Source organism: Penicillium robsamsonii (assembly GCF_028829455.1).
Source record: "Penicillium robsamsonii strain IBT 29466 chromosome Unknown utg000002l_segment0_segment0, whole genome shotgun sequence".
NCBI classification, from domain to species: Eukaryota; Fungi; Ascomycota; class Eurotiomycetes; order Eurotiales; family Aspergillaceae; genus Penicillium; species Penicillium robsamsonii.
The window spans coordinates 2011478-2029439 of record NW_026643220.1 but is presented as its reverse complement, the minus strand read 5'-3'; the positions used below and the strand labels follow the sequence as shown (position 1 = coordinate 2029439).

The window sequence follows — 17962 nt, the reverse complement described above, 5'->3', positions numbered from 1 at the left end:
AACTTGAGCACTAGGCCCACGAAAGTGACAAATAATTTCAAGGCTATATGCAGAGAGCTCGGTATAGTTGCGCACCGCCACAGTGTTTTCGATCAGCGCCACAAGGGGAGTCGCGAGATCTATCACATTGACAGATCTGCAGAGCACAGCTCAGCCACCGGGCGTCTGACCGAAATACTCCGAAGCCACTAAAATATCCTGGTTGACGAGTCCAGAAAACCTCCAAGCCACGATAAAACAGGGGGTTTAGCGGGAAGATCATACTCCATACTCCATACGGAGTAGAGGATCCGGAGATCCCCAATTGACAATGTTTGAAAATGGGATATTTAATTTTGCTATCATACTGTCAAGGTCGGGGAATTGCCTCCTTTTTCCAAAACAGCTCACAGATCCAATAGTTAGACGGGGTCGGGATCCGTGCGAGAGAAGGTTCATGGATCGGCCCAAGGGTCAGGGCAGATCTCGCAACACTGTAATAGCCTGAATAGGCCATATAGGGTCTTTTTGGTTGTATATTACTTGGAGCGGGGATTCTCGGGCTAGAGTAATATCAAAGTTGTCCACGAATCTGGATTCTCCTTGGCCTATGATGTACGGAGTACTGTTTTCCCCATGGACCATGAGACCATTTGTGTGGGGCATGATGTGCCAAGACAAAAATGAGCACAATCGCCCCGAGTCATGAAGCCATCGAGAATCTCACTGGGTGTGATGTGCGCGATACGTGCCCTGATGCACATGAAGCTTGAATCGGGAACATCTAATTTTTTGCATCACTATCACGTCCATCACATCGTTCCTTCTAAAGAGCCGAAAGAATTGGCACACCATACAAAGTTTGAGGGGATCTAAGAGCCACGTTGTTTACGGAGTACCTCTCATATGATCTACCTACTCTATGGAGCTACCAGTCTCAAACGAGTCTGTAATGTGGATGACTTTTCCGGAACAATTCCTCTTTTTTTTGCCAATCACTCCACTGTGGCCTTCTAGTAAATATATGACTGGTTCATCGAGTACGATAAACCTTAGCTAGAGGGTTGCCGGGTTTTTTTAGGTCAGATCACTCTACCAGATATAGTAGTCAAGAGGGCAGATCATCAAATTGACACTAAATCGGTGATGGGGGTGCTCTTGTGGCTTACAGCTAGACTAAAAGTTCCGCTAGACTGGCTCATTGTTGCCTTGTTCTCTCCGGTCATCCATGTGCCGGCGAGAGGGTTCCATATGCGATCCGATCACAATGAGAAAGCGTTCGGGGACCTATCGGTTCCATATGGGGTAGTTTAGCGTTCGCCCCAAGATCTTAAATATTTTACTGGTGGTTGTAAACGGCCAAATTGAAAGCTTCTAAAAGATCCCACAGTATGGAGTTCTCTGTGGGTATTATATACGAGCTTCCTAAGTACCAAATTAAGAGTGGGATGAAACAAAGCTGAGACAAAGAAAAACGACCATAGCGTCAAAGACAGTGTCCGGATGTCCGAGCAGTGATCATCTTTGGGCATGCGTTACGGACAAAGTTGGGGCAACCCTCGTGACTTGCTTGCATGGAGCGACTTATTTCAAGACGTTTAGCGCCTGTCGAACATGGTCCAACCAGATCCCCGGGAAAAGACGAGATGGTGTCACACTGGGGGTATGGTTGCAGCCTGGAAGCCGAAGAACAGGGATTACAAAAGATGCCCAAAGAGGGGGACGCCACAAAGAAGATAAAAAAGCTCGGCAGATCCTTGAGTGATCGACGGGGGATCTGTCGACTATTGATGTTTAGTCTATCTTGGCTGACCTGCCATGCGCCCGCACTAGTATCGATTTGTGTTAGTGCAACCCGAATGTCAGTTACAGCCTTCCAAGGTTGCTTCAGGAGTTGATAGTCTATTCTACGTACTTTTGTACAATCGACATCATTCATGACGATCGAATCATCCCTATTATTACCGAGGGAGATCGTCTGACCCAGCACACCGGTCCCCAGTCACCCGGTACACCAAGGAAATGTGATTACCTGAAGTAGATTATGCAAATCCGGTCACCATAATTGGAGATCTATCTTTATAAGTTACATGATAACTTCAGACAAAATCCTCCGTATTCTGTACTCCTTGTAGCGTATATTGCACATCAATTCCTGAATTTTCCAAATTAAATAGTGGGCATGATTTTCTTTGCAGAGACTTCTGGGATCAGACATGACGCTAATGCAGGAACTGGATTTTTTGCGTTTGGTTTATGTACGCGGAATACGAAGAAGGTGTTCCTCAAGCTCTGAAGAGACATTATGGGTGTATCACATTGTTAAATTACCGCGGGAGGCATCCGAGCCAAACTCGGCTCTCCACACTTGAACCCTGGATCACCTTTGTTTACTCCAAAGCTTCCAAGATTCCAAACTATACAGTATAAGATACCTGTGTGAACATGAACATCTGAGATTCCAAGTCAGGCTTAGAATCTATATTCTTTTTTCTTCAGTTACACGTCTTGGAATAGGTTCACGAGGGGAGACCGGACGAGATCGGAATCTTGTTCAGGGTCAACTCTATTCTAGAAAAGAAAAGATGAAATTCAAAAAAAAAAAAAAAAAAAAGATGCGTCGTAAAGAAGAATAAAAGAATAAAATGAAATCAAAATGTGACTCTGATGCAGTCAGGCCGCCACCCCCTACCGAGCGGGTGGTAGCGCGACTCCACGGGCTAAAAAAGAATAAAAAATGGATGAAATACGGTGGGTATAATTTCTACAATTTGTGTGGGTATTCATCGCATTGAATTCCATCACAGATCTGAATTGCTTTTTTTACTATTTCTACTCTTTTTTAATATAATTTTTTATATTTATATCGAAGTATAGGTACCCGCAACCCAGGTACAGATAATACATAAGTCTCATGTACCCAGTACACAGACCTCATCTGATTACCACCCGTTACTGAGCAATACTCTATCATCCAATAATATCACTCGATTCGGCAACTCTGTACCGCGCTTTACCACCCGTCACCCCCGATCTTCTCCCCCCAGCGCCTCCAATCTCCATTCTCTCTCTCTTCATCCTTTCTCTCTTCCACAACAGTCTTTCCTTTACTCGGTTCTTTGCTTTTTCTTTCATTTCTTTTTCTATGCACACTCCTTTGGGTCCCTAACTCCCGAGTCTCTCCTTAACTATCATCACAGGCTATAACTGCTCATTTCTTTTTCTTGAACGGATTGCCCGTACTGCCATTCTTTACATTTACAAGGTCCCTGTCTCCATCATAGGTTGACCCCCAAATCTACTTCATGATATAGACATTATTCCTCGAAGCTGCCACTTTCTTGTGCAGCATCTCCATCCCTCATCACTCTCTATCTCTCGCGATTCTCCCGCAATTTCCTATCTCCTACACCTATCTACTTCCCTCTTCAGATCGCCATGAGCTATATCCACCCCTCATGGAATTATCCGGGGCATCAGGGCATCCCAATGGACCAGCATATGGCATATGACCCGTCCATGGTCCCTCCTCCGATGATGCACCCTATCGACGGCTATATGTACCCTCACCCACCAATGGAGATGATCGACTACTACCACCAACCGATTATGGATTACGACGAATACACAGAAAATTTGTCGCGACCACGGTTGACCAAGGAACAAGTCGAAACCCTGGAGGCCCAGTTCCAGGCTCACCCGAAACCCAGCAGCAATGTTAAGCGTCAATTGGCGGCTCAAACAAATTTGAGTCTGCCTCGCGTTGCAGTACGTAAAAATAGAGAGAACCTTCTCGTCTGTCCAGAGAGCTAATTGACTTGGCAGAATTGGTTTCAGAATCGCCGCGCAAAGGCCAAGCAACAGAAACGCCAGGAGGAATTTGAAAAGATGACAAAGGCAAAGGCCGAGGCCGAGGAGGCTGCTCGCCGGAAATCAGAGACTTTGGACCAATTGTCTGGATCCCGAAAGGGATCAATCGCCAAGGAGGAATCGGAGAAGTGTGCTACTCCTAAGCAAACAACTACCTCCACATCCAGTGGCCATACCAAGACAGATTCCACATCCAGCCGTTCCAAGCACCACAAAACAAAGAGCGAGTCGGCAAGAGAAGCAACTTTCGCATCTTTGCAGAGGGCGCTCAATGCTGCCTGTGCTGCTCGGGATCGATTCGGTCGTCGAATCAACCCCCGAAGCAAGAATGATCCTGTCACCGAAGAAGAAGGGGAGGAGGAAGAAGTGGCAGTGTCCCCTAGCTCGATGCCACCACCAAAAACGGTCACTCCAGCTAATGACCATGGGAATCTTGCCAACATAAACTCTTCTTTTGCGGGCTGGTCTGGTATGAAGGAAGAGCCAGCTTCGTGGGGATCCGGCGAGCACAATGAGAACATGGCATACACTACAGAGCAGCCCTCATATACCACTTACCACCAATCAATGGCAGAGATGTCGAACCCTTCCCACTCTGTGCAGAACTTGGACGTGTACTCGAACCACCTGCCCCCTCACCGGGAAGAGTGGTCTGAGGACAGGGAATCACGACACGACAACGTTGTCTACAGCAACATGCAATATCCGATGTCCATGCAGGCGCCAGATATCTCAGTCACACGTCGTGAGTCGTCTGATGCGCTCACTGCCTCATTGGATGGCATTGGAATCTGTACTACCGCCCAACCTGGGTTGTCTCAATCTCTCGATCGAGTGGAAGCAAGTTGCTGGAAGGAACCCGGCAAGGAGCTTGACCTCGCCGCACGACGCAAGCGCCCTCGCCCGGCTGCCATTGGCACCTCCGGAACTCGTCCTTTGGCTAACTCGACCTCGATGTCCTCGCTGTCACCTACCGCTCGTATGCCTAGCTCCGGTATCGGCAACTCGATGAGACAATCCAAGTCAACCCAGAGCCTCAACTCCCGGTATGCCGGCGTGAGGAAGGCATCAGCTGCCCAGCGGTCTCCTCTCAATTTCACTTTTGCGGATTCCGGGTCTATCAAGAAGGCCGAGAAGATGCTGCGACCCTCGGTCTCGACCAATAGCCTAGCTCCACCGACTCCCCTGACTCCCCAAGACCTCCAACATTTCATGCCTGCCTCCCCCACGGAAAGCAACTACTGTTTGTCGGCCCATTCGACAGCCCACTTCTTCCCTACCTCTCAGCCCATGCAGGTCAACATGGCATCACCTCCTACCACGCCAATGGATATTTACTCCCCCTTCCCTTATCAAAATGTGGCCCCGCCGATGTCGGCTCCGGCTCATGTTTCTTCCTTCCCTGAATATATCTCATGTGACTCGATTCCCATGCCAGCCCGCAGCTGGGCCGACACCGCTTCCATCTCTTCGCCCGAGTACCCGGCTGGTCTCCAGGTGCCGCATTCAACCACCGTCTCCCCCATGGGCTATAACGGGGCCACCGATCACACCGGACAGGCTTTTGGCATGGAATCGGTCTCTGGCTCGCCGTCTTTGATCTATTCGATTGAAGATACCGACCTACCAGGCTCTGCCGAGCTTGCAGAGAGGAAGCGGACTGAATTTATGATGCACGAATTCCCAGAGCATGATGTCCGCTTTAGTGGCCATCACTTGCCATCGATGCAGAAGCCAAAAGCCTACACGTTCGCGAACAACACGACGCCAAGTAATTACCCTTCCTAAGGGAAAGGTCTCTCGACTTTTCCCTCACGGATGTATGAGAACTACGCGATATCTTTCGGTGTTTTTGGTCTGGGACGAGTTCACTCTGCAGAAATTTCGCTTTCACCTTCGTTTACGTACATTTTCCCTCAGGGAGATGTCTACCCCTCCGTGCGCGGAGAAGCACTGTCACTTTATGTCTTCTATATACTATTTTCTTTTCGTGTCTCTTTTTTGGGGTGTATTCACCGGGTTTTTACATATTTGGAGCATTCCTTGCATGTTGTTTATTGGCCTGGGATTGTTTTTGTGATTTTTGGTGATAGGACCTTTTTAATTTCTGCCGAGCTCCCTCAGGAGACTTCGAGACCACTTTTACATTCTTTGGCCTTTTATTTTTGACCTCTTTTTTTTTATTCCCGTTGGAAGCGGGTTTTGTGGATGGGATTTGAACTTGGGTTTGCATATGGCTTTGGCAGCATTTGGTTTTGATATTTTCACAGTTTCCACGATATATATACATTTGTTACGTATCTATATCTCATATTTTTCAATCAAAAAGGAGGTTATCTGTTATGGTTTTTTTGGGGTATTTCTCCGGAGTCCAACATGAGCTCCGGAAATGAAGCACGACTATCGCCCGGTAATTGATGGATTATCTCCTGTTTTAAGTACCTTACCCTTTTGGGGTCTTTTTATGGAGCCAAAAAATCTCGTGCAATAGAGATGGGGTTTGCTCTGCACGTGGCACTGGACGATAGGATGTCATGGAAGCCGAAAAGCGCCACTGGAATCCACCCGTTCACTAGGATCAGGATAAACTACTCACCACGTGCGCTACAGTCCAGACATATAAGAGGGATTTGTCGATCTCATCCTCGGCAAAAACAAAGCGGTTGAAAGATTGGAAATCCACGTATCTCCAATGAGACTCTCCACCCTCAGTTCCGCCCTTGTGGGCCTGGCTATCGCGCAAGCATCAACGATCAAGTACTCTGTAGTTCCAGGCTACTTTCTGCAGGATGAGGAGTCAACTGACCCCTCTACATTTGACTATGTAAGCAGAAATTCCGAATGGTTACGCTTCAAAAACCATGTCTTTATCCCTTAACTCATTCAGTCCACTAACCTGTTCAGACTGCGGAGAACTTCGGCCTGATCGGCCGCGCATATCCCGCAGACAAGGATTCCAGGAAACACAAGTCTCTAACCCAATGGGAGCGCTTCTACAACCAGGTCAACAAGTTGAATGACCATTCCCCACCACACGTCGAGTACAAGGTTCTATTCCTTGGTCGACACGGCGAAGGATATCACAATGCCGCCGAGTCCTACTATGGAACACCCGCGTGGAACGTAAGTCCCTGTCTACCACCATAATCTCACACCAAGACCCAACTAACCATCTCCATTCAGTGCTACTGGTCCGAACTCAGCGGCAACGGCACATCAGCCTGGGCAGACGCCGCCCTCACACCCGAAGGTTCCTCCCAAGCGCTGAAGGCAAACGCCTTCTGGCAAAAGGAAATAAACGAACAACGAATTCACACACCAGATCTCTACTACGTCAGCCCAATGACACGCGCCCTGCAAACCGCCAACCTAACTTTCACGGGCCTGGACCTACCCAAACACAGCGCATCCTTCAAGCCAACCATCAAGGAACTCTTCCGCGAATCAATCAGTGTCCACACCTGTGACCACCGTCGTAGTCGGAGCTATATCCACTCACTGTTCCCGCACTGGCGCATTGAGCACGGGTTCAGCGAAGAAGATAAGCTGTGGAATGGCGTGACGGGTGAATCTAGTGGTGCGCAGGATATTAGGAGTGCGCAGGCATTGGGAGATGTGTTCTTTTCTTCGTCTAAGAAGAACTCATTTGTGTCTATTACCTCTCATTCGGGTGAGATCTCATCGCTTCTGAGAGTTGTTGGACACCGTACTTTCAAGTTGAAAACTGGTTCTGTTATTCCGGTGTTGGTCAAGGCTGAGAAGGTTCATAGTAAGGCGCCGGTTACTTCTGTGCCTTGGGACTTGACGCCGCATTGTACGGAGCCGCCCGTTGCGTCGGTTACGGCTTGTGTCTGTCCTTCCAGTGCGGTGCCAGTTACAACCCCTTTGGCTACGGGGTTTTAGGTGATTTGTTATGTAACTGAGTTGAGGATATTGATTTTTAACGCTTCTATGGGGAAGAGAAGACAAATATGTATAATACAAGAGTAATCCTATGCTCTGTCCTTCCATGGTTGACGTAGATCAGTAACCTGGTCCATTTCATTTGGCTTGAGATGAATGATACAAGGGAGGTTCGTTATACCTAAGATTGTTCTATGATGTTTTTTTCGTGATCTTTCAAATATCCGTCCTTCACCCCCATTTCTGGTGCTTCGTCGCGCAAAAAAAATGGTGTAGAATAAATATCATAAGTGAGACAAGCACAAAAAGATAAAAAAGAAACGTCCCCGGGAAGGCTTGAACTTCCAACCTCCCGATTAACAGTCGGACGCGCTAACCAATTGCGCCACGGAGACTTGATTGTGGCAAAGGTCAGTGGAGATCGGATGGTGGAGACAAAGGGTTTTACCGGAGTAGAATAGTATCACGTGAGCAGCGTCAATATATTGGGATGGGATGAATAGGATAATCACAGGATACTAACAGGACAATATCAGGGTTAAAATAATGAATAGCACACATAAGTATGAAGCGAATAAAAGGGTGGAAGTCCATGAGGCTCCCGATGCTTCTCTAGGGATGCCTTACTGTTATTGGTCAGATGTATAACACCCTGCATAGTTCTTGCGTGCGATGTCTATATTCTCCTGGCAATCCTGATAATCTCGACTGTACTTTGGAGATACATCTTAGGATAAGATGGGATTAAATAGGAGAATCAGAGAATCACAGGAAAGGTACATGAAAAGCACAAAGCAAAAACAGGAACTAGGGCAGAAAAGTAAAAAGCGAATGATTCCGTGGAACTTCATGAGGCTCCGGATGCTTCTTTTATATGCTTCATTATGATTGGCCGATAGGGCTTATGTCGGCTTAACGCGCGCAAGCTCCGTAGAAGTAGATGCGCGCGGCGTATATATTGCTTCTCCCGTATTTCTAATCTTGAATGTACTTCGATGTGACATCTTCCCCAGCATCCTTTCTTTCCGCTTTTTTTAGTACCCGGAGAAATGGTATCAGTCCCAAGGTTGCAAGGCCGGTGCAATCGGCACCTGCCTTCCTTGGGCCCAGGCTGGCAAAACGGTTGCCATAACGAGACGACGAGCTTCCGTTCATCAAAACAAACCTTTACTGTTTTGTTTTCTCTGCAGAAACCACCTCTTGCGCGACCTTGGTGACATTCTGCTACCATTTCGTTCGTTCCTGGGTTTTTTCCGTGTCAATTCCAGCAATGAATGCATCGGAGGTCCAAAAATCGCCCTCGGGGCAGCTGGGTGCGATGGCCTTGAGCAGTCCCCTCTTGGTGCGACAGGATGCAGGGGCCCTGGTCACCTCGCCCTCATCGCGGCTGGCTGCAATGGCCCTGGACAGCTCGCCTGTTCAACCTGCTCGCTCTGATGCTCCCTCTGATGCTAACTCTGATGCTCCCCCTAATGCACTTATTAAGATTCCCTCTCACCACTCCTCTTTGTTTGGGGAGCAATCCCCTCCTGGGACCCCTCACTTGGCTGAAAGTCCCTCCTCCATCTCAAGCCCTCCCAATACTCCTTCCCCGCTCGAGAGACACAAGCCTGGTAATTTGAGTCGTTCTCCCTCGACTTCTAATAATGATACGCAGTCTGTTCAAGCTTCTGGCAATCTTCTGTGCTTGGTAAGAGAGCCAACGCTCCCGTATGAAGCTTGGGAAGCTGTAAGTATTGCACTATGTCAACACAATGTAGCTTGAAGCCTGTCCAGCCAGCTAATTTGATCCCAGATTTTCTACGCAACGCTTTCTGGTGAATCGCGCGAGGAAATTGACTTCGATTATGGAGATATCTTCGAAAATCCAGCGACCAAGAGGAATCTCTCGAATTTGAGACTGGTGAACCGGATCTGGAGCCGAATTGCGACTCCTCTCCTTTTTCGATACCTCCAGGCCGTCGTCGGATACTCTGCTGGTCAACCTCTCGAGAGCATCCTTAAGATTTCAGAAAGTCCACATGCCATCTACGTACGCGATGTTCGTTTTGGCTTCGTGGGAGCGTGGCTGCCAGGATTGGACTATGATCGGTATATCGATGACTTGGCCTCCGGGGCTCTTCCTATCCTCGTCAGCCGTTTCCCGAACATTCAAACCTTGCGGATGCAATCACCCTCCGTTGTGGACACATTTAGCGAAGAAGGACAAATCAAGCCGCCCATGCTCGCCAAGCTGACAAACGCTCTTGTCCATACTTTACGCTTTGTACCTGTCCCAAGACTGAGATGTCTGCATATTTCCATGCCAACCACCGCGGAATTTGCTCGTTTCTTCGAGTTGAACAGTTATGCCAGGGACTTCACCAATGTTTTCGCGCAAATCGAAGAGTTACATATCACCATTAATGACAACACCGGCCCCGATGGTAGACGAGATCCGAAATGGCCCCGCTCCATGGTCAAGACAAAGTACCCACTTGATAGATTTGCTCCCTATCTGGTCCAGCTTATTTCTTACGCAAAGAAAATCGAAGTCTTCAGTCTGGATGCCCGTACCTGGTTCGACGTGTCTGATCTAGAAGCGGAAAACTTCACTGAACTGAAATATTTCCGACTGGAAGGCGTGAGAATCAACCACGAAACTCTCAGGAATATTTTCCGACAGGCTCGGGACACACTGCTTCGTATTGAATTGGTCCACGTTCGGCTCATGAGTGGCACCTGGGAGGACGTTTTCAGTTATCGAGCTTTTGCTCCCTGTAATCTCATTTGGCTTCGTGTTGATGGCTGTGGATACTCGATGACGGGCACTAGTGCCCATCACGTTGGTTTTTCGTTCACTCACTACCCAACTGCATTCTGGACTCTCCATGGCCGGGACTGGATGGCTCTTACCCACTGGAGATCGGTGGTGAATAATAACCGTCATCGCAATAAACTGCCTACCTGTCCGCACTGCTTTTTCCCATCGGCCGTTGCTCTAATCCAGAATCCCTAATTAGAGGGATAGGGATACATTGTGAGCCAGATTTACAGAACAAAGAGGTCACGGGGGACGCTATCTTGATTTGTGACTGCTGTTCTCTATTTCTGGGCTTACTATCGGGGATGATCTCTCTTCTGGTTTTCCCTTGAGACATCTATCTAACAGCTGACAACTCCACCTTCTGATTTACCTGGTCGTCTAGATCTCCGGGATTTCATGTATGTACGGATTTTTCTCTTGATTCTACGTCTGGTCGTCTTGGTCTCCAGGCATAGCGCATGTACTTTACTTTTTTCTTCTTTTTTTTTTCTTTCCCCTCCCTTTCTCCTCGGATGGTTAGTTCCCTAGGTGGGTTGATAGACTTGCAGTGTGATAGTGTCGTGGTTCAAGCGTAGGGGTATGTGACCATAGAAAATCGCGAGTAATAGATGCTAGTTAATCACAGGCTTATTTAGCTAGTAAATAATAGGTTTATAGGCATGGAGATTCTACCAACTGATGAAGTGAATTGTGCCCTGCAGACTTAACCCAAGGCAAAAGAGTCAAGTTTCATACTTCATACTCGTCGAGTGTATATTTCCCCGATATTGTTATTTTTCTTTACATATCATGAATGTTGGTCGCTATACATCAAATAAGTCTCCGTGGCGCAATTGGTTAGCGCGTCCGACTGTTAATCGGGAGGTTGGAAGTTCAAGCCTTCCCGGGGACGTTTCTTTTTGTTTTTTTATAAATTTCATTACTTCATTTACGAGGCATTCTCTAGCTCTTCTTTCTAGCCACGCCTTTTTTTTTCTCCTTCTCGTTTTCTATTGAGCATATATAACCATGTACAGCGGGGTTGATTTAATCTTAGTCGAATTTTATTCGTGTGTAGTACATCAGGCGTATCCATGGACGTATATTCACCGAGTCTGTCTATATCAGATACTGCATCTAACTTTTTTTTTTAAGTCGAATTTAAGAAGGAAGGAGTGATGCTCCTTTCCTTGGTACTAGCATGGTTCACTACGGGATATACAATAAAGTGGGAGCGATTACTACGTGATCCATGGCTATGTATGATGGTATTATGGTGCCAGATAACCTCACTTCTTTTATTGTTGCTTATGTATCCTATTTTAGCTTAACTCTGACATGTTTACTGGTACATAGTATGTGTGTCGCTAAGAGGCGTGAGCTATACCGATTCTTGGTTTGATTGTCGGAACTATCGATGCCCTTCTTGTGGTGGTCAGATGAGCATCTATCAGGTCCCTATTGGTGATGTCTACTGTTTTTTCGCTTTAATTACTACCTTCGTGTTATATATGGTAGCTATAAATAATAAGCACGGGATACTGTGTCGGACATACCGCGGTGAGATATATATATATATATATATTCGCCTGGATACCAGTTTAAATTAAGTCCCACTGTTTAATTTCCCTGCTTCGCTCGGAAATAAAGAGAGAGGTATATCCCATGGGATATTTAAAACATGTAATCATTGCCAGACAAAGGAACTTGAATTGTATGCATGATAATATTTGCATACCACTTACATTGGAACCTACTTGCATACTTGAAGATAACCCTTTCTAGAGCGCTTATCTATATCTCTAGCTATCTAAGAAGGGCAAAAATAAATAAAAACATACAACAGTGAGGATTCGCTGGTGGTCACCCACCCAACTACTAACTCACCGGCGTGTGGCTTAAGTACGGCTGAGCGGACGGGAAGCCCTGTTTTCCACACCCTATGGTCGTATGTGCTTGTTTAGGTATGGGAAGAACTCATAGAGCATAGGTAGCCAGGAATACTAAACGTGATAGATCTGGGCAAATCGACCTCTAACGGTGAGCGGTGCCGTGGTGATCGGAACGGCCTGGACCAGTACTTCATAGCCGCGGTCGGCATACCTATCTAATTAGCTATATACGTCTCTTATAAAGCAATTTTCACGGACGCTGATGGTTAAAAAAAAAGGCAAAGTCTGGAATCTATTTATGACTGAGAATCTCGGCTCAATCCACTTAACTAATCTGCTAAACTTTCGCTGTGATACTAAGGGGTTGACAGGATAAAATAATCTGCCTTATAATTAGAAATACTGATGGGTCTTTCATCAAATAAGTCTCCGTGGCGCAATTGGTTAGCGCGTCCGACTGTTAATCGGGAGGTTGGAAGTTCAAGCCTTCCCGGGGACGTTTGTTTTTTGTTTTTATTTTTTTTGGCCTCTATTATTTATCATATAAAATATACGGAGGGGAAATACCTCTTTTTTTTTTTTTTTTTTTTTTTTTCACACGTATTAAATAAGGATAAAGCCATGCCTGTGACTGACTGTAAGCAAAAAATCGTTGGTTTTATTTTATATAGAATAACTCTATCAAACCGTCTATTACGTGCCAGTTCATTTAACGAGGAAGATGGGAAGGAAGAAGACAAGAAGCAAGTGGTAAATCCCTCAGGATCTTCTAGCAGAAGCCCAGCAAGCAACAGACTCTTTCCTAATTAGGAAGTATAATATTACCCGAATAGAAATAGTAGAAAACAAAGAACAAAGAAAAGGAAGCAAGCAAAGCATGTGATCACGTAGATCGTAACACCGTCCATCTACTTCGGAACGACAAGGAAAGACGCGAACGATTTGAAATCAGGGCAAACCTCTGAGAAAAAAGAACAAGACATGGAGATCCCTTACCACTGAAATCGCTAGAAGAAATGAATTATAGAGAGCAGTGGAAACTAAGTAGAAGAGAAACTGTCGTTTGAAAGCCATACAAGGTAGACATAACAAGAATGAAGCCTTTAAGCATTGATACATAGACAAGAAAACCGGGATTTAAAAACAAGAATCAAATACACAGGGCCAATGCAAGTGAACAAGTATCACACATTTCTTCCAACGGCCAAGAGATGATCCGACATCTCAGGCAAGGCACAAGAAAATTAGACTGTCCATAGCGATTTACCCTCTAGCGTCCATGTATAAGAAACAAAACAAAAACGTACATACTCATAATCTTGTAACACACTGTCCAAAATGTAGCGGAATAAACGCCGAGCGTAAGGAACCAACGCCCAGCAAAGAAAACAGGAAGAAAAGAAATGTGAAAAAAAAAAGAAACAGGTACCTTGACCAAGTACAACTCAACAAAGGGTATAGAAGGTTGGCCCAGATTAACATTAACCGAACATTCTTCACCATGGGATACAGCAAAGAATGTAGTGTAACACTGGAACATCAGAAAATGAGAACATTTCAGGTATGAAGGAAAGCATGTGGCGAAAGAGAAAAAAAACAAATCACGCCTCGGATGATGTGTAAAAGTTGGTAAACAAACGCCAATCTACATAACGCCAGTCATCTCAAACTAGTACGACCACCCACCCCCTAATGGACTGCCAGACTGGCCCGGTTGAGGTTGTCCAGGCTGCATCTGGCCACCAGGTCCGGCAGGCCACCCAGCCATACCATTGCCTGCCATGTTCATAGCAAGACCCGGCTGTTGAGGGTTTCCGCCCATAAAGGGTTGGCCACCATGAGCCTGGTTGGGGGGATACATGGGCCGTGCCATTCCCGGATAACCGGCCGGGTTGGCTCCCGGATATCCCATGCCCTGCATACCCTGAGCCTGCGCTGCCTGAGGGTGCTGTTGCATCTGGGAATACTGCTGCGGCATCTGAGGTATTGACTGTCGCTGTTGGTTGCGAGGAGACTGGTGGTGATGTTGCTGCTGCGGGTGATGCCCGAGGGGAGATGGGCTTTGTTGCGGAGCTGCAGACATTTGTTGACCATACTGAGACATTCCAACACCCTGGTGACCCGACGATGGCAACGGGGACGGCTGCGGCTGCGGAGGTGGCTGTCCCCAAACCTGCTGTTGTTGCGGTGAATATCCGTATGGAGGGGCCTGGCCCATACCACCACCCATGGATGGGTTGGATCGCTGCTGCATAAGATTGGGCTGCATATTTGGTGGGATTCTCAGGGGAGACTGTCCAACGGACTGTGGGTGAGCCTGTTGAGGGTAGTTTGGTTGTCCACCCATCATTGGATTAGGCTGCATAGGAATCTGCTGAGGGAGCATATGCTGTGTGTGAGCGGTATTTGGCATCCCCGCCGAGGGGATCTGTGATACCTGAACAGGCTGTGACACAGACAAACCCGAGTCAAGAGCAGTATTGGACTGGGCCTCGGAGTCTGGGGCCTCGCGGGGCTTGGAGTAGAACTCATCCAAGCCTTTTTGGCGGAATTTGCGCTGAACACTCAACATTTTGTTGAAATCTGATGTGTGCTGGGCTTGGTTGATGAGGTCTGCTGCTGAGCTAGTTTGCGTGCGGTCGTGGTAAGGTTGCCCGGTCATTTCCTGGCGTGCACGAGACATGACAGTGTAATCCCGTAGCCGTGGGTCATCTGTTGTCGACATATGAATCATGGGGAGTGGAGTTAGGGACATAGAAGACTCAGAAGTATCCAGCGAGAGTCCGGGAGGCAGTGGCTCGATGGTATTACTGTAGACAACATCGTTATGAGGCAGCGCCGGCAACAGGTTTGTAGCTGGCTCTGAGACGGAACCATCGCGAGCCTTAGCTGCCCCGGGGCGTTTCTCACCCGCGAGGTCATCCTCCGTGAAGCCCTGCTTCCTAGCCTTGGTCTCCCAGTAGTCATCTCGAACCCGACGGCCATTCACAATCACCCGGCTCCCGAACTGTCGGAACATGGATCTGGCGGAGACGATAGCGATTTGGCGGGATCGATAGGAGTATGGCAAGATATCTTGCTGGATAAGATCGTCTTTCTCGATTTGGGAAGCAATGATTTTATGCAACGATCGGTTCTTGTTGAACAAAAGATATGAATCACGGTAATTCAATACCCTTGCGCACTCAGTCGCAAGCATGAATAGCTTATTCCCCCGGAGAGGGACGCGGAATGTGCGGCATTTATACTCGCGGCCACCCTGCGGATACCCCATAGGATCTACCTTGGTCTCTCCTGCTTCATCAAACTCTTTGGGGATGTACTCATCGCCTTCTTCATTCAGCTGGTCTGATGTGTGATCTCTCACAGTTGGGAGCGCTTTGACCAGCCCCTTTGTCGGTGTATTTTTGCTGTCCGGTGATGCAAGAGACGGCGACCCGGCGGTGGCTTGCGGTAGTGGGCGTGCTTGCATTTGAGGAGTCTGAAGAGCAGTGTTTGCGATGGGCTGTTCACTAGAGGTTGGCCGGGGTGTCTTGGGGGGACGCCCACGCTTGCGGCGACTTTGCTCCTCTAGAAAACAAGGCAATGTTAGCATCCCTATCATGAAGTATCGAGGCTATGACGAGGCAAGGTGCAAGCGTTGCTGGGAATATAGAACGGTTCTGGATGGAACGTATTGACAATGCCTTCCCGCTGCCCACGTACCATCATCCTGATCCCCTTCGACATGTCCATTTCCCATGCGATCTGGAGTGCGACTACGCTTGACACCACGGGGGCTTGCTATTGCATGGGAATGTGCTGGTAGGGCAACAGAGACTAGGAGGGGTATCAGTTTGGAAGCAGTGGCGGGGAAGGAATGCACAAAGCGATGAAGCAGTGAGCAAGAAGATGTGATTCCATCCAGCCCCAAAACAGAACGCGCGCGAGAATTTGTGTTGGGTGATATTGGAAATGAAAAAGGCGCGAGGCCAAGACAGCAAGAAATGCGATAAGATACATACCGGAGTTGCTCAAATTTGCGGGATCGATGGTTCCCGAACCATCAATGCCACCTATGCTATTCATTGTAGATAACGAGTGAGATGTGCCATACATAGCGATGCGAAGGTCGGACGGTAGAGCCGTCGCAAGATGGAGCGTCAAGTAGACGCGTAAGGTATCCGGGGCAGAGGGATCGAAAGTAGCGCAAGAGAGCGAAAGATGCTCATGCAGGACTTTCAAACCTCTGTAGATTTAGATCAAGTCGTTAGGAGGCCTTTTTGGTAGGATCTCGGGATGAACTTGGGTTTGAGAGGGGAACTCGAGGCGGTGAAGGTGGGAGCCTGAGGGTTCAGGTGTTCTGCAACCACACTTGGTTAATAAGATAACCTGGAAGGGTTTGATGTCTTTTTATTGTATCTCTATTGGGGAGAAAAGAGCAAGGGGCAGGAAAATAAAAATAAAAAGAGGAAACGGTCGTCTCGTGATTGGTCACGAGCAGAAACAATTAAGACTCACAAGTCTTCTGCTAAGAAAGTGGCGGCGAATCAGACCAAGACTAGCTGAATTCCTGCAGGCTGAAGATGCTTTTGGGCTTTGTAAAAGGCTAGGTCAAGTTGTCTTGGATAAAAGGCACATGTTGAATAGTTAATGGAGATTAATATTTTTCTCCCTCAATAGATTGATCGGATATTGAGAGGATTAGATCGAGAGCCGAAGGGAAATAATGATCTTTTTGTGGCCTTCTGGGTGTCGCGGGTACGGCGCGAATATACTAACAAAATCGATAGGGGACAAATGAGATCATATACGATGGAATTAAGCTGCTGTAAAGGCATCGAAAAACGATATTTTTCCATCGTTTTTCCTTTCTTTTGACTCCTTTCCAACGTAATCCATCGATTTTCCTAGGTGGCACCGCGATCGAATCCTCGATATGGGTTGAGGAACATGGAGAAGTACCCTGCGTCCTTTGGGCAACAGCGTCGAGACTGCAGGAAGGGGGAAAATAGAGAAAATAAATAAATAAAAAAGAATAAAAAAACAAGGTGCAACGGTAGCACAGCAGAGTACAATGCTCTTTTGGTTTGAAATTCCTCGGTACAGACGGAGTCAGAGTCGATAGAGCCAATCACGAGGTCAATCACATCTGAGGTATTGGTATTGTATTTATATATTCCGTATCTAATATTTTAAAATGCTGATGGTGATCACTGGAGAGTGTTTTGAGAGTATAAACTATGGGGCGAGTGCATAAAAAGACCAATAACTCTGTTTAGGTGTACCTGAATGCCCTTTTTCCTATTCCGATTTGGAGCAAAGTCCACCACAACATGGGCCGGAGCCTAGGCGCCGTGATAGACCCCTGATAGAGCTATGATGACGTCCATTCAGTCTGGATTGTGTATTGTGTAACTTGAGGTGTCTTAAACGGCCACCGGGGGTCAAAATTATAGACGAAAGAAGCAAGACGTGGAAACGAGTGAAGCTTTGACAAAACTCAAGGTAATTGGCTCTATAGAAGAGATGAGATTATTGATGATGTCTGAAT

General features: G+C 47.2%; 4 protein-coding genes across 4 annotated transcripts; 3 read left to right on the top strand and 1 right to left on the bottom strand.

Moving 5' to 3' along the window:
* Positions 1 to 3417: 3417 nt before the first annotated feature.
* On the top strand, positions 3418 to 5637 carry N7447_004024 (homeobox domain-containing protein; the record flags this gene model as incomplete). Its single annotated transcript, XM_057228299.1, has 2 exons — positions 3418 to 3747; positions 3805 to 5637. The coding sequence occupies 2 exons, from the start codon at positions 3418 to 3420 to the stop codon at positions 5635 to 5637; spliced, it is 2163 nt and encodes a 720-aa protein (XP_057087640.1).
* A 904-nt stretch (positions 5638 to 6541) lies between these two features.
* Positions 6542 to 7752, top strand: N7447_004023 (phosphoglycerate mutase family protein; the record flags this gene model as incomplete). Its single annotated transcript, XM_057228298.1, has 3 exons — positions 6542 to 6673; positions 6754 to 6972; positions 7033 to 7752. The coding sequence occupies 3 exons, from the start codon at positions 6542 to 6544 to the stop codon at positions 7750 to 7752; spliced, it is 1071 nt and encodes a 356-aa protein (XP_057087639.1).
* A 1270-nt stretch (positions 7753 to 9022) lies between these two features.
* N7447_004022 (uncharacterized protein) lies at positions 9023 to 10750 on the top strand (the record flags this gene model as incomplete). The annotated part of the gene is made up of 2 exons (XM_057228297.1): positions 9023 to 9481; positions 9548 to 10750. 2 exons carry the CDS (start codon positions 9023 to 9025, stop codon positions 10748 to 10750), a joined length of 1662 nt encoding a protein of 553 aa, XP_057087638.1.
* A 3348-nt stretch (positions 10751 to 14098) lies between these two features.
* On the bottom strand, positions 14099 to 16497 carry N7447_004021 (putative nuclear localization protein; the record flags this gene model as incomplete). The annotated part of the gene is made up of 3 exons (XM_057228296.1): positions 14099 to 15999; positions 16135 to 16248; positions 16434 to 16497. 3 exons carry the CDS (start codon positions 16495 to 16497, stop codon positions 14099 to 14101), a joined length of 2079 nt encoding a protein of 692 aa, XP_057087637.1.
* Between the last annotated feature and the right edge of the window lie 1465 nt (positions 16498 to 17962).